This window comes from Cryptotermes secundus, unplaced genomic scaffold, assembly GCF_002891405.2.
Source record: "Cryptotermes secundus unplaced genomic scaffold, Csec_1.0 scaffold178, whole genome shotgun sequence".
Lineage (NCBI taxonomy): Eukaryota > Metazoa > Arthropoda > Insecta > Blattodea > Kalotermitidae > Cryptotermes > Cryptotermes secundus.
The window spans coordinates 209107-222652 of NW_019728499.1; the positions used below are offsets into that span (position 1 = coordinate 209107).

Sequence of the window (13546 nt, forward strand, 5' to 3'; positions counted from 1 at the left end):
GAACACTTTCGCACAATGCCTAATATTGTCAATGAAAATTTCGGAAATAAAGTGGGCCTACTTTCCAATTTTGACGTAATTATCTGCAATGTATTTTAAGATCTGAAGTTTAACTATGACTAAAAATGGCAAAATCTTCCTGAACCACCAGCCATGTCAGTTCGAAGCATATTTAACGTCCCCTTTTCAATGGAGATAGAAGTCATAAAAATATTTGACTTCTGCTCAGAATCGACTTGACTGGTCACCCAAGATTTGTAAATATGCCTAAATCGTAACTAGTTAATATTTTACCAATTTTTAAGGAATGTGAAAATGCACTACCACATGCACAACAGCCCGATATTAATCCTACCCTGAGAGAGCTGAACAAAGTCCACATCCTTAAAACTACATCTTAAAATCCATTTTAATATTATCCTCATATCACTCATAGGTCTGCCAAGTTGCATCGTCCTTTAAGATTTACTGACATCAATTTTTCACGAATTACGCAACCTCACCTATTTGCTACAAGTTTCTCCCATCTCCTCCTCTTTTATTTGATCATCCTAATAATATTTCGAGAAGAGTATAAAATATGAAGATCCTCGTTATGTAATTTCCTACATTCATCTGTTGCATCTTTTCTCCAGATATTCTCTTCAGTTCTTTATTCTGAAAACCTGCTGAAACGATGTTCTTCCCTTATGGCGAGAAACCAAATTTTACTCCCATATGAAACAAGCGAAATTATGAGTTTGAGATAGAAGCCAGAGGAGTTACGGGCTCTGAACTAAAGGGTAGAAATTATTACTTTAATTTAATTTAATTTTCTCTCAACTGCATCGTGAACGGAATTTTGGTTTGTTACTGTCACGCCCAAATACACGAACTTCGGTACATTTTCGAATTACCTATCAAGGTATTATCATTTTGTCTTGAATTCTGCCAACGGGACATGAACACAAATAATAAACTTAGACCCAATTGGCAGACCCCAAATCCTACTTTGCGAAATTTTGTAATATTCACGATTTCTGATCGACATAGCGCAATATGGCCAAAATAACGCAAACATATGAGAAACTTACTTTTTCGGTTCCAAAGTCTGCTTTGGATCATTTTCCCTGGTACAATTGTTCCTAATGTTACGCCACTAACGGAATATCAGGGAAGTAGTTGGCACTTTTAAATGTGATATTGTTTTAAAATATCCATTACAGCTAATTAACTTTTTTTTTGGCATATTTGTGGCTATTTCTTGTGCGAACAGTATAGTTTAAAACGTTGTTTAAATGGATGGTAACTGATGATCTAAAACGAAACTGATGAATCTTTCCAGTAGAATTATGAATTATTCAGTACTGGGCGTATACGTACTCGTACGTATTCGTACAGTATAATGTAATTGTGTACATCTATATTGAACCAAATATTCTTCATTCACTAAGAGACCTCTTATTAAATAACCCGAGCTTCAGGACTTACATATCAATTGTACAAGTATACATGTCCTTGCTACTGAAAATCCAGAATGGATAATTATTGTGCGTAGAATGGAATAAAATGTTTGTGTGACGGCGGTATAATAAAAGTGTTATAGTGTAAATATTATTCAACAAACGTGATGAAGTGTATATTGAGACTCCAGAAAACAATAATCTTCATAACCACCGCCGTCAGAACCTCAAATCTCACGAAGTATGTGAAAAATAGAATATTTATATTTATAAGCAGAAATCGTTAGGTCCATTTCTAAATATTCTTTCTTTCGCATCCCTCGCATTGAACATCATGATCTCATTCAATTTCAGTTTTTCAGCGATCTTACAAACTCGTGTTAAATTTTTCTTTTGAAATCAATACAAACGAGATCGGCCTATATTCAGAGAATCAAAAACGACTGGTTAACCCACAAAACAAAACCACGATGAAGATTACGCTTTGAAATTATACAAATTATGTACATAAAATTGTTATTTATGTTATTTACCTTTAATTTTACAGGGTGTGCGTGTTACACGCAATGTGTTACTAAAATAAGGTACAATGCATGTCATAATTTCCTAGCGTCACGAGACGAAATGTCACCCGTACATGATACGAGGCTGATTTAAGGTCGCAAGAAAAGAGATGTATCTGGCTAATAACTGCGTTATCTGCTTCTAATATTATTGATGGTAATGAGTCAAAGAAAATTGTACAACACATACAAAAAGAAACTTCTAGCCAATGACAGATTGAACTAACATATAAAATAATTAATGTGCGACCAATTAATCAACTTGAGGGAATTAACATAGAATCTGCAGCTCATGGATAATGAGATGGTCACACTAATCACTGCGTCCCATCCATCACAACCACTGTGCGCTGCGCTGCACTGCGTTGACATATTCCATGGCACTATCCTGGCATACCAATTAAATATGAGGCTTGGTGGGCCCTGAATTCTTCTAGACACAATGGTAACAAGAGAAATTCCTTCCCCTACTGAAAAATGAACCCCATTCAACCAGTACTAAATTTTGTCATTGAAACATATGCTCATTTTATGCATTTTGTGCAAATAATGCATAAAACTGGAACATTCTTCTCTTGGCATGAGATATCTTCTAGATATGCAGAACAACGAATCAGCCAATGATATTGTTATATCAATTTCAAAAAGTAATAAACTTTGTCTAATGGTTGGATCTATACTTCCATTCCTCCATACACCTGCATGGCACAGTGCTTACCTAATGGTTTTCACACTGTGGGTATCTTTTTCTGATGACAGAAACAGAACCATCCTAAGATATCACACATTTTTTTTACTCAGACAATGAACAGCCACTTTAAGGATAATTCTCCCACAAATGATATCTGAAATGAGAGCCAGTTGCTCAAACTTCTGAGACCGACTGTTCAGGACTTTCCTTCACCACCTGCCACATTCCTACATTGGTTTATGGAATTAAGGATGAAAACATAATAAGCAAACAACCAAGGAAGTGTCTGAGGAGTTCCGCACTTAGCTCAAGCGGTTAGTCGCTGGCTTCCCACCATGGCGGCCCGGGTTTGACCCCGAGTCTGGTCAAGTAGGATTTGTGGTGGACAAAGTGGCGCTGGGGCAAGGTTTTCTCAGAGTACTTCAGTTTCCCCTGCCAATCTTCATTCCACCAAATGCTCCACAATCACCCTCACCTATCATCTGGGGCTGGTACCATAGGCCAGAAGTGGCCGCAGAACAAGGGACTTAGTCCCACCCCACTAGCAATAAAAAAGAAGTGTCTGAGGAAATCCTTTCTTCAAATTACTGGGCTCTTGGACTTTGTCCATCATCCAAAATTCTAAAACTAGAAAACACAAGATTTCAGAAAGTCATGTTTCCATCCTCTGGTGAGACACCTCACTGAATGAGATAAGTCATTTCTAAGAAAACCAACAATGTAGGTGTCTCCCCCAATTGTATTGAGGTTAGCTCTTTCTAAAGGGCCCAATAGGTTATGTATCTACCACTCACCTGAGACTGGAAACAAATCCAGTTTCTCTAGTTTTTAGAATATAAAATGTAAGAGTTCAATAAATCAAATTACCAGTCCAAAACCCAATATATTGTCAGTCACATGACAACACATTAATTTGTCAAGAGCTTTTGCGTCTCACACACATAACTCCACCTAAGGATGGTCTGGTGTTGATGGGTTCTTCCTCACAACCTGACAGAAGCTAAAAACAAACAGAAGTTAAATGATGGTTTGAGTGCTAACACTGTCAAGGGGAACACAACACGAACCTACCAATCAGGTCCTGAAACAAAATACTGATCAGCCATTTTGACTTTCACTGATGGCTTCTTTCTTTCCTGTAAACATTCATATGGCTACCATTATTTTTGCAACCCAGAGTATTGTTAGCACACAACAGAATACAATTACCTTCCTGACCTAAGTGCTGAAAGCAACCCAGAACTACTCTGTTTCTCCGTGACAAAAATTCATCACAATAACAAACACCCATAGTCCTTTCCTACAGAACGCTCTACACCAGCTAATAATCATCGAGTCTGCTGTTCAGACATCTAATTCTTTTAAAAATGTAGGATTGCTTTTAATGGGGCCACGCAGTAGCATAGTTGGTTGAGGCACTATGCTACAAGTTGGAAGGTCATGATATCGAATCCTGATGAGGTGGATTTTTTCAATTTGCCTAATCCTTCCAGCTGCACTATGGCCCTGGGGTTGACTCAGCCTCCAACAGAAATGAGTATCAGGAATATTCCTGGGGGGTAAAGGGCAGTCAGCACGTAAGGCTGATAACCTCACCACCATCTGTGAGCCAATTGTCTAGAAAATGTGGGAGCCTCAACACCTCACAACCCTACGGGCCTCCAGGGCCTGTTACAGGGATACCTTTACTTTACTTACTTTATGATTGCTTTCAATATCTGAAGATATTCTGTATATATACAAACAACAGCACCATAGAATGACATGAATGCACAGAAAAAATGTTTCAATAAAGTTTTCATTGTTCAACTATTAAAGCCTGTAAACATTTATAGTTGTGTAAGATTTGAGGGTTTCACAGCAGTGACTATGAAGAAAGCAGTCTTCTTGGATGTCCCAGAAGACTGCTTTCTTCACATTTACGGTTACCTATATATCACTATGCACAGTTATTTCTGCACATGCTTAATGTGTACTGAATTCCCTTCAAGATATTCTGTTGACACTTGTTTTTCAAAATGGCATGTGATTTCAATCAGCTGATTTGGACAAGGCCATGAAGCTATGGGAAAGATACTGAAGATCAAGAACACTCTCTCATTTATCAGCATTAAAACTTTCATAATTATAAGTGCAGGCAATAAGTTACAGTATATAACAGGATAGTGAATTGCACACTGTCATAAAAATATCCTTACAGAAAAAGGGTTAAGAATCTGTGCATCAGGCTGTTAGTGCTGAGCTGCCACGAAATATGCTGTTGAATGGGTTGCTAAAGACATTGTGTTATAACCCCCATAAAGCTGGTCACAAGTTATGTTCTCTGGAGCCCAATCATTCGTTACCATGTTTATAAAAAGCCAACTACTGAACTTCATCCTGAACTAGATAAGTCCAATTCACTTTCACACATACAGTAAAACTTGGTTATAGCAACATCGGTTTCTGCGACACCTTGTCTATTGCGTCAAATATTCAATGGTACGAACTAATTCCTCATAAAGCAACTGTTTTTATACCTTGCTTAGTACGACATGCACAAATGCATCAACCTCGTATGTAACGTCATTTTCATTCCTGAATTTCTCTGATATGGACATTGAACGTAATTTAGAAAGTGTGTATTGGGCAAGTAACAGGAAACAGATGAAGATAACTGATTACTGTACTCGTATCTAGGTACAGTAAGGCACAACAATTGATGTAATCTACTGTAATTTGGTGAGTAGGCCTACCTTTAATATACAGTATTAGTGCGGTGTGTATTGTCAGTGAAAAGCGCTGTAATATATCTTTGATATTACACATTTGGGCAATTCCACGTTAATGTTACGTTAGTCTGTACTTAACTACGTATTTCACTAAAAAATGCAACATTTTTAACTCGGTTTTTGGTAGATTTTTACGTGACTAACATAAGGCTACTGTGGAAGTGCCCATTTCGGTTACAACGACACTATTTTTAGGTCCCTTTGATGACGTTATAACCAAGTTCTACTGTATTTTCTTTTATTTACTTGGTAGTCTCTTTACCACAAGTTATATAACAGTCATGATCAATTAAAAGCATGGGAATATCTACCGGCTTTGAATCCATGTGAAGAAAAGCAACCTCATTTCTATTCAAAACATCAGAGCCTCCTTTGAAACTACTGAGACTGCTTTGCCCATTTGGTATTCTAGTTCGATCCAGGCTGTTGCCTGATTATCTCTTCTATCCGGTTCATTGTCTGCAGTGTCATGCCAGATTGTGTTACACTTTCAATATAGTCAGGTGAACATCAGCACCACACCTTTCTTTTCTGCATCCTGTTTTGTTATGGAAGTAAGTGATATGGTGGTTGTCCACACAACAATTCTATTAATTTTTATTAACTTTATTAATAACCCACTGGGTAGACAGTCATCTTATACCTTGTTCAGTATCACAGTTCATCCTTTATCTCCTTGACACTCAACAGATGTCCTGAAGCCATTTCACAGCACTGGCAAACCTTACAAAACTTTCAGGCCATGATAAGAGAGAATGAATATCTATCACATTACACAGAGATTTGAATGAACTACAAGCCACTCCATCAAGGTCGTATTACTTTATCTGTCCCTTCTTCATGCTTCATCTTTACTAAAACAACTACGTTCAGCACACTCATGTTTTTTATTCGCCCCAATATCGTAAATTACTTGTAACTGGGACTAAGCGGCCTCCGTAGTCTAGGGGTAACGTTCCCACCTCATGACTCAAGGTACGCGGGTTCAAACCCGGCAGAGGTCGTGGAATTTTTAAGGGGGGAAAAATTCAGGGAACAAGTCCTCCGGGAGGGACTTTAAGCCATGGGTCCCATGTCATAGATTTATGGCACGTAAAAGATCCTCATGTCTCTAGATCTCTGAGCAAAATTAGACAAAAATTTCCTGCCCAAGTAGTTTCCAATGCCTCTGGTAGATGGGGGAAGTATCAGGTACCAACGGTCGACCTCGTTGGCTGAATGCGGCTGATAGCACGCACCAGTACCAGTAGGGTATGGCGACCGGCAGAATATCAAAGGGGGACGTACAATAGACTATTAGTCGCTATGCATGGGGAAACCCAACCCCTCTAATAATAATAATAATAATAATAACTGGGACTAAGTTTAAAAACCACAGGAAGTAAGAGAGGTGTCATGACTCAAAATTACTCCACTTCACCAGAACTGACTGATATATCAGGACAATGTGCAAAATATTTATATTTCACTACAGCCATTCTATCAAGATCTTTGATTACAGTCAGTGAAACAAATTCTGCTCCTTCTCTTTGGTACAATTTCATCATTTATCAAAAGAACTGCATAAATAACATGAAGTACTTTATATTTTAGCATTCCAACACACGGACCATAGGACTGAAGCTAAACATCTGCCTCTCCAAATAAACTCGCTCACATATGTCAAATTCCTCCAGTAACTGAAAACTCTTACTTAATTCAAAGCAAACTCTTAAAATCTCAGCATAAGAAAACTTAGAAAACAAGCACCGACTTGTGAATAAAAGAATTTCCTCTTTTCCAAATGATTTTCAACTATAAACATAATGTTACGAAGAGTTACATTTCACTTACTGACTTAACACCACGGAGTCCTTAAAAAGTTAACAGCTTCTTATATATTGAAGACATTTCTTGCCTTTTATGAAACCAAAAGATTAATCAGTATGTTCAAAAGAATTTATCAAGGGACCCTGCCCTAAGCAACATTTCATTTGTACTGAACATAATGTGCATACTTATGACATTACATATAAAACTGCATGTTTATTTCAAGCCAATGATTTCTATGCTTTTTATTTATTACATATTCTTTGCATGATGTGCATGAAATAAACACATACAGGGCTGACCATGCACCTGTTTCAACTCAAGAACCATGAACAGATTTTTATGAAATCTCATATAGACATTAAGTCACTGAAGGCTATCCTAAAATATTTTTAATTACCTGCATCAGCAATACCTACACAATGGACACATAAACTCATTATGTGTGAGTTACACTTACTGTATGATCCCAAAATTATGGTAACAGATCTAAAATATTCAACTTCTGTGAAGTTCCTTTTTTGGGTGTGTAAAATGTAAGAAAACAAAGTGGTGACTGCATGAAATCCACATCTGACTTTTGGTTTGATAATCGCAACTAATGAACCATTCAAATTCAGCATGTGAAGAAATCTGTCACCACCACCATAAACCAGTATCAAAGAATCAAAGCATGCAATGGAAAAACCTGCTGTAACCAATGAGAAAAAATATTCATCGCTCAGACATCAGCTGACAAGCTGATGCTCAAAATTCGGCCACCAGGAACCCAAAATAATGGACCGAGAACTGGTGTTTCAATCAATGCCACATGATGTATTGAAAATCTAGAACACCTTTATTCTGTGATTAATACCCATGCACACCTCCAAATGGCCAGCACCACCAACCATGCCATACTACACCGAAAGCACAGTGATAGGCATCAGAACACCATACAGTCTGTCCCCCTGCAACACTCACATTTTTTTGTGCCTGAAGAATGCATCACTCAAGGAATGTCAATTTATGCTGCAAGTCTAACTGTAGCGGATTTGGTGCAACTGGTTTTGCCAGATGTTACAGATATTTAAAAGAGGGGCAACCACTATGTGGTCATGCAATGAGATACAGGTCAGTATGCACAGTGATTTGTCTGGGACACACAGATCTGGTAATGCCTGACTGAAGCATCGCTATATAATTTAAAATCAAGTCTCAATTGTTCAGCAATATGGACAACAATACAATACAAAACTTTTAACATGTGTCTGTCAATCACAACTTCTGTATCATGAAACAAAAAATGACGAATCCTCAATAAATCCTATTAGGTTTCGGAAATATATAAATCAATGCATTCTCCTCCTTCCAAATCAAGATCCACTGGGGTTTCATTTGGATTTAAGGACTCTCCATCAAATGAGAACTTCAACTTTTCTACTGGTACATCCAAGCGTTCTGCACATTTCAACATCAACACTCGCATTTTCTGGGTCTTTTTGATCTGTATTAATATTGGTTCCTTGTGTCCCTTACGCTGAACTTTCAGTTCCATTTCATCCACATTCAATGAGGGTTTCACTTGATTTGAGGCATTCTTCACATCTCCACATGTCACCACACCACCCTCTGGAAATCACACATTGTAATCAGATGAGGTAAGCCACATGTGCAAAAATTCCATTTACTTTGTAATGAATGTTGATAACCAAATTAAGGTGTGACATACAACATGGTGCTAATACCTAATATCATTAATTTTAAAAGGTCTATTTTTTTATTTGTATGGTAATTGTGCATATTAAGCAAATGTTTAATAAATCACATGAAGTGTTCATGGAAGATCACATGGAAGCAAAAGGTACTTGTGAATTTAGGTTTACTTGAATCTTTTGAACTGTAATACAAAGTTTAGATTAATGGTTATCATGTATGACATAAAGACTAACAACTACATGGCATTGAGGAATACAACACATCTAAGGTCAATGTCTGACAATGGAAGGAACACAACGGAAAATTATCAGCAGATAGTATCCCTGTTATCCCTGTTTTATTTAAGCAACGTGCCATATGAGGGAGTGGCACTAGGTCAGTAGTCAGCTTCACACTCTGGTTACTTTACTCCTACAAAAAAAAGCATAGGTACTTGTTATGTAGGAGGCTGGGTGGGGTCTAGAGCCAGTCCATATGCTGTAGAGAAGAACCTATGCCCCTGCCAGGAATCAAACCAGTTCCTTGCATGTCCAACCCATAGCGTAGACACAATAGAAATGAAGCTCACCCCAGCTCTATCAGGTAGTAGTTCCCTGAGAGAAAATCCTGTCAACCTAATATAGCCATCTGCATAGAGGTAGAAAAACATTAAGTCTATTATGCAAAATTCTAACTCAAACATTTTATTTGAATAAAACTATTTCTTCTCAAAATTTTCCTCTCTGAAACAGGCTCACCTGACATAGTCAGTTATACAGAATTGCAGCTTTGAATTCTGGCTTTGTTAACTGGTGCTTGTGCAGTTACTTGTAAAAGGTTCACACCCATAAGGTAGGTCTTTTTTCTCTTCATACAAGCCTAGCCTTGAGAAAGACTTGAAACTTGTGGGGAAGATATAGCATCCCCATTGCATACAGAACCAGGAACAAAGATATTCAGGTGGTGTAATTTCATGTAATGTGAAAGTTACTTCCACAAATAAAATGCATTTACATCTCTCCGACAGTGTTATGTTCCACAACTTTCTCCTCCTTCCATGGTTAGACTGGCCACACAGCTAACCCTACTGAAGTAAATGTGACCAGAAGCAGATCTGTTTGATCAGACATGCCTGATTTTGGCTGGGCATAAAGTCACTGCGTGTTAGTACATGACCTTTCAGTATAACATGTTTTCAAAAATCTATAGTATCTTTTACATGTTTGCTTGTAATAAGTGTATACAATTAATACAGAAAATTATTCTATGTCCAGACATACGTAGTGTGTTCAAAAAGTATCGAACCTTTGGTCAGAAGAAATACTTTTATTGATTTGGAGGTACAAAACCCTAATCCCCTTCAAAGTAGTCTCCTTGGTAATGCACACACTTCTCCCAGCACTTCCGCCATTGTTGGAAACGCTTCTGAAACGCGTCTTTTGGAATGGTGATCAGTCGGGCCGTCACATTCCGCATGATGTCTTCTCTTGACTCAAATCGGGTTCCTTTCAGCAGCATTTTCAGCTTCCGAAATAGCCAAAAGTCACACGGAGCCATGTTGGGGGAGTAGGGAGCCTGACGAACCACAGGGATATTGTGTTTGGCGACAAAGTCTGAATCAGATGCACAGTTTTGGTACAAATTTCGCGGACACTCTCCTCATGCCCAAATTCTCGGTCAAAATTGAATGTACCAATCCAATGCTTACCCCTATCTCGTTTGCAAGTTCTCGGACTGTGATACGATGGTCCTTCATGACCAAAGTCCGCACTTGCTCAATGACATTCTCATTTCGGTTTGTTGAGGATCTGCCTGATCGCGGTTTGCTGTCCACTGATGTGCGGCCATCTTTGAAGCGGTTGTACCACTCCTTTATCTGTGAGTTGCTCATGGCATCGTCCCCGAAAGCCTGCTGAATCTTGTGAATGGTTTCCACTTGCGTATTGCCAAACTTTTGGCAAAATTTAATGCAATATCGCTGCTCATGTTGTTCCATCATTTTACACCTTACTGGAATCCGACGAGCGCTCACTACACGTCCTCACTCATAGGCCGACTGCCAGTGACTGATGCTTTCTGCGGGCAGGAAAAAATTCACGACTGCGCATGAATGTCCCCTCCACATCTCCACCGAAGGGAGCCTCCTGTGCTTCATTGGTTTAAGAAGGCTCGATACTTTTTGAACACACCATGTATTTCTTAATGGTGTGTTGTCTTGAGTGCAAAGGTATCATCCAGTCAGATAAATAGGTCATATTTGTCTTTACCTAAAACACTTGCAACAGTTAGCTTCAATGAATCTGGAGAGTCATTTGGATGAACTTGAGCATCATTGAGAGTCAGCAATATCTGACTATGAGGTACATTCTCCAGTTTTGAATAGTGGTCAAACAGTGATGCTATCTTCTGGAACTGCAAACAGAAATGTTATTACATTTGCAATTCATGCTCAACAATTCTTTACACAAGATAAGCTTAACACATGAAACAGATATGCTAGTAAATTAAATATCCTTACCCTTCTGATGACAAATTTATCAAATCTTTCAAACTTCCACCAGACTTTGACTGACAATTCATAGTTGTCATCTTCTTCAAATGCAGACACATTCACTTCCGTTTCTGAATCACTACTGAGTGAAATATGGTCATCCTAAGATAGAAATGAAACCACAACTAAAAACAGACCTTCTGCAGCAAGAACTTCTATATTATCATAATAATAGACTGTCTCTAAAATAAAGAGACAATTCTATCTCAGTAAATACAGATTTGCATATTTCTTCAAGTATACTGGAACTCTTACAATATTGCATAATGAGTTATCAAGTCATTTCACTGTTCATATTTAATCCAAAAAAAGAAAGATACAAATCTGAAAATTAAAACAAAAATATGAAACAAAGTACACAGAAATAATACATGTATGACAAAATGATAAAAATAACCATTATAACACAACAAGATATACCAAAATAGGATGTGTGGTACAAAGAGAATGATAGGAAAAAAAACACAGACATACTACAAGCTGCATTATACACTATGACATCAAAAATAAAGGCAAGTCTAACAAAGAATGTTGCCTAGAGCAGCGATTTTCAACTGCTGTGCCACAGCACATTGGTGTGACATGAAGGATCCATAGGTGTGCTGCAAGAGTTCGGGAGGTTGAAAAGAAGCAATAAAAATTGGGGAATAAAAAATCGTTGAAATCTATGATCAACTTTATTTTTAAAAATAACATAATGATTACAATTGTAGCTACTGGACTTTTTAAAAACAATCTGAAACACAATCAGATTACTCATTTTTAAATTATAAAATCTCTCCTTAAAAACTAATGGTGTTCCTTGACAATTTTAATGCCTTGTTCAGTGTGCTGTGACTTGAAGAAGGCTGAAAAACTCTAACCTAGAGGAAAGTTTTGAAAGAGGAAAGATAAGAAAATGGAAAATCTGCTTTATTGGCAAAAGTGCCACATGAAATTATGAAGTTTTAACAAAAAGTGTGGTCAATTTTTTCCATGGATATACAAAAGCAAAGTGAAAAGTTATTGGATATAATAACTTACAAAAATAAACAGAGAGAAAGATATTTAAATTATCATGAATATATGACAATGCACAAGAACTGTTATTAATACAGGTACATTTTACAAGATACAAATAAAACCTATTTGTATAAACAAACAAGAATGAGGTCAAACACAGAATGTATGTTGGATACAAATCTACCTCTCCTGTCTGCATGGACTGCACCTGAAAGAAGATTCATGGCATTAAATTCATAGGAAGATTGAATGCAGGAGGTCATTATCAGCTGCAGATATTGGTATTGCCAGAGAGAAGTACACATTACACAGAATGAGGACAGAGAGTGATAACCTGACATGGGGAGTGAAGGTTATCCTGTGTACAGTAGATGCAATCCTTTATTAAGACAGCTGTCCCCCCACGGGCCCTGTCACCATCAAGATGGTCATATCAGTGGGCCGTAAACCAACACAAATTTTAGTACATGGGAGGGACAGAGTTGTCTCTTGAAACAGATAACAGCTGAGTCAGAGAAATTAATTTAGGTCTGTAAGTTAGAAGAAGAAAAATCTTCACCAGTCACACTAGAGGGAACTCTTTTAACTTTGCATGATAGGGTACCATGTTTGAAAACCATTAACCCTTGAGCGTGGGGATTTAAAAATCGCTTTCGTGGTGCCTCCGGCGGTATTACTTTTTAGTTGGCCATTTAAATTTTGTGTCTAAATTATATTAATTATCATAGCTTTTGAACTATATGAGATATAATTATGAATTTTTCACTGAAATAATCTTAAAAGATGGTGTTATAATCTTACCTGATAATATGGCCGCCCTTTATCTCAACGATGGAAGCAAGTTGATTAGAAGTGGAGTTGTGTGTGGTATTTCTTAAAACATTCATCAAAACACATCGCTGCTTCACAATCACTACACCAATAAACAGTATCCTTCCTTTTGCCTTGTCTTGAGCACACGACACATCTTCTTTGTGGCTTTGCCTTCTTTCCTGTGGCTGGAATCTTCTCCACAAAATGCCGTTCTGTGAGTCTTTTAG

The 13546-nt window shown here is 37.6% G+C and overlaps 1 protein-coding gene across 1 annotated transcript in view; it reads right to left on the reverse strand.

Moving 5' to 3' along the window:
* Positions 1-6911: 6911 nt before the first annotated feature.
* The window catches only part of LOC111865163 (uncharacterized protein CG4449), an 18413-nt gene continuing 11778 nt past the window's right edge, over positions 6912-13546 (reverse strand). The window contains exons 4-6 of the mRNA XM_023852948.2: positions 11472-11606; positions 11221-11365; positions 6912-8887 (exon numbers count right to left, since the gene is read on the reverse strand). Coding sequence (XP_023708716.1) covers positions 8586-8887; positions 11221-11365; positions 11472-11606 — 582 coding nt within the window. The 3' untranslated portion in view covers positions 6912-8585. The remainder of the gene's footprint in view (positions 8888-11220; positions 11366-11471; positions 11607-13546) is intronic.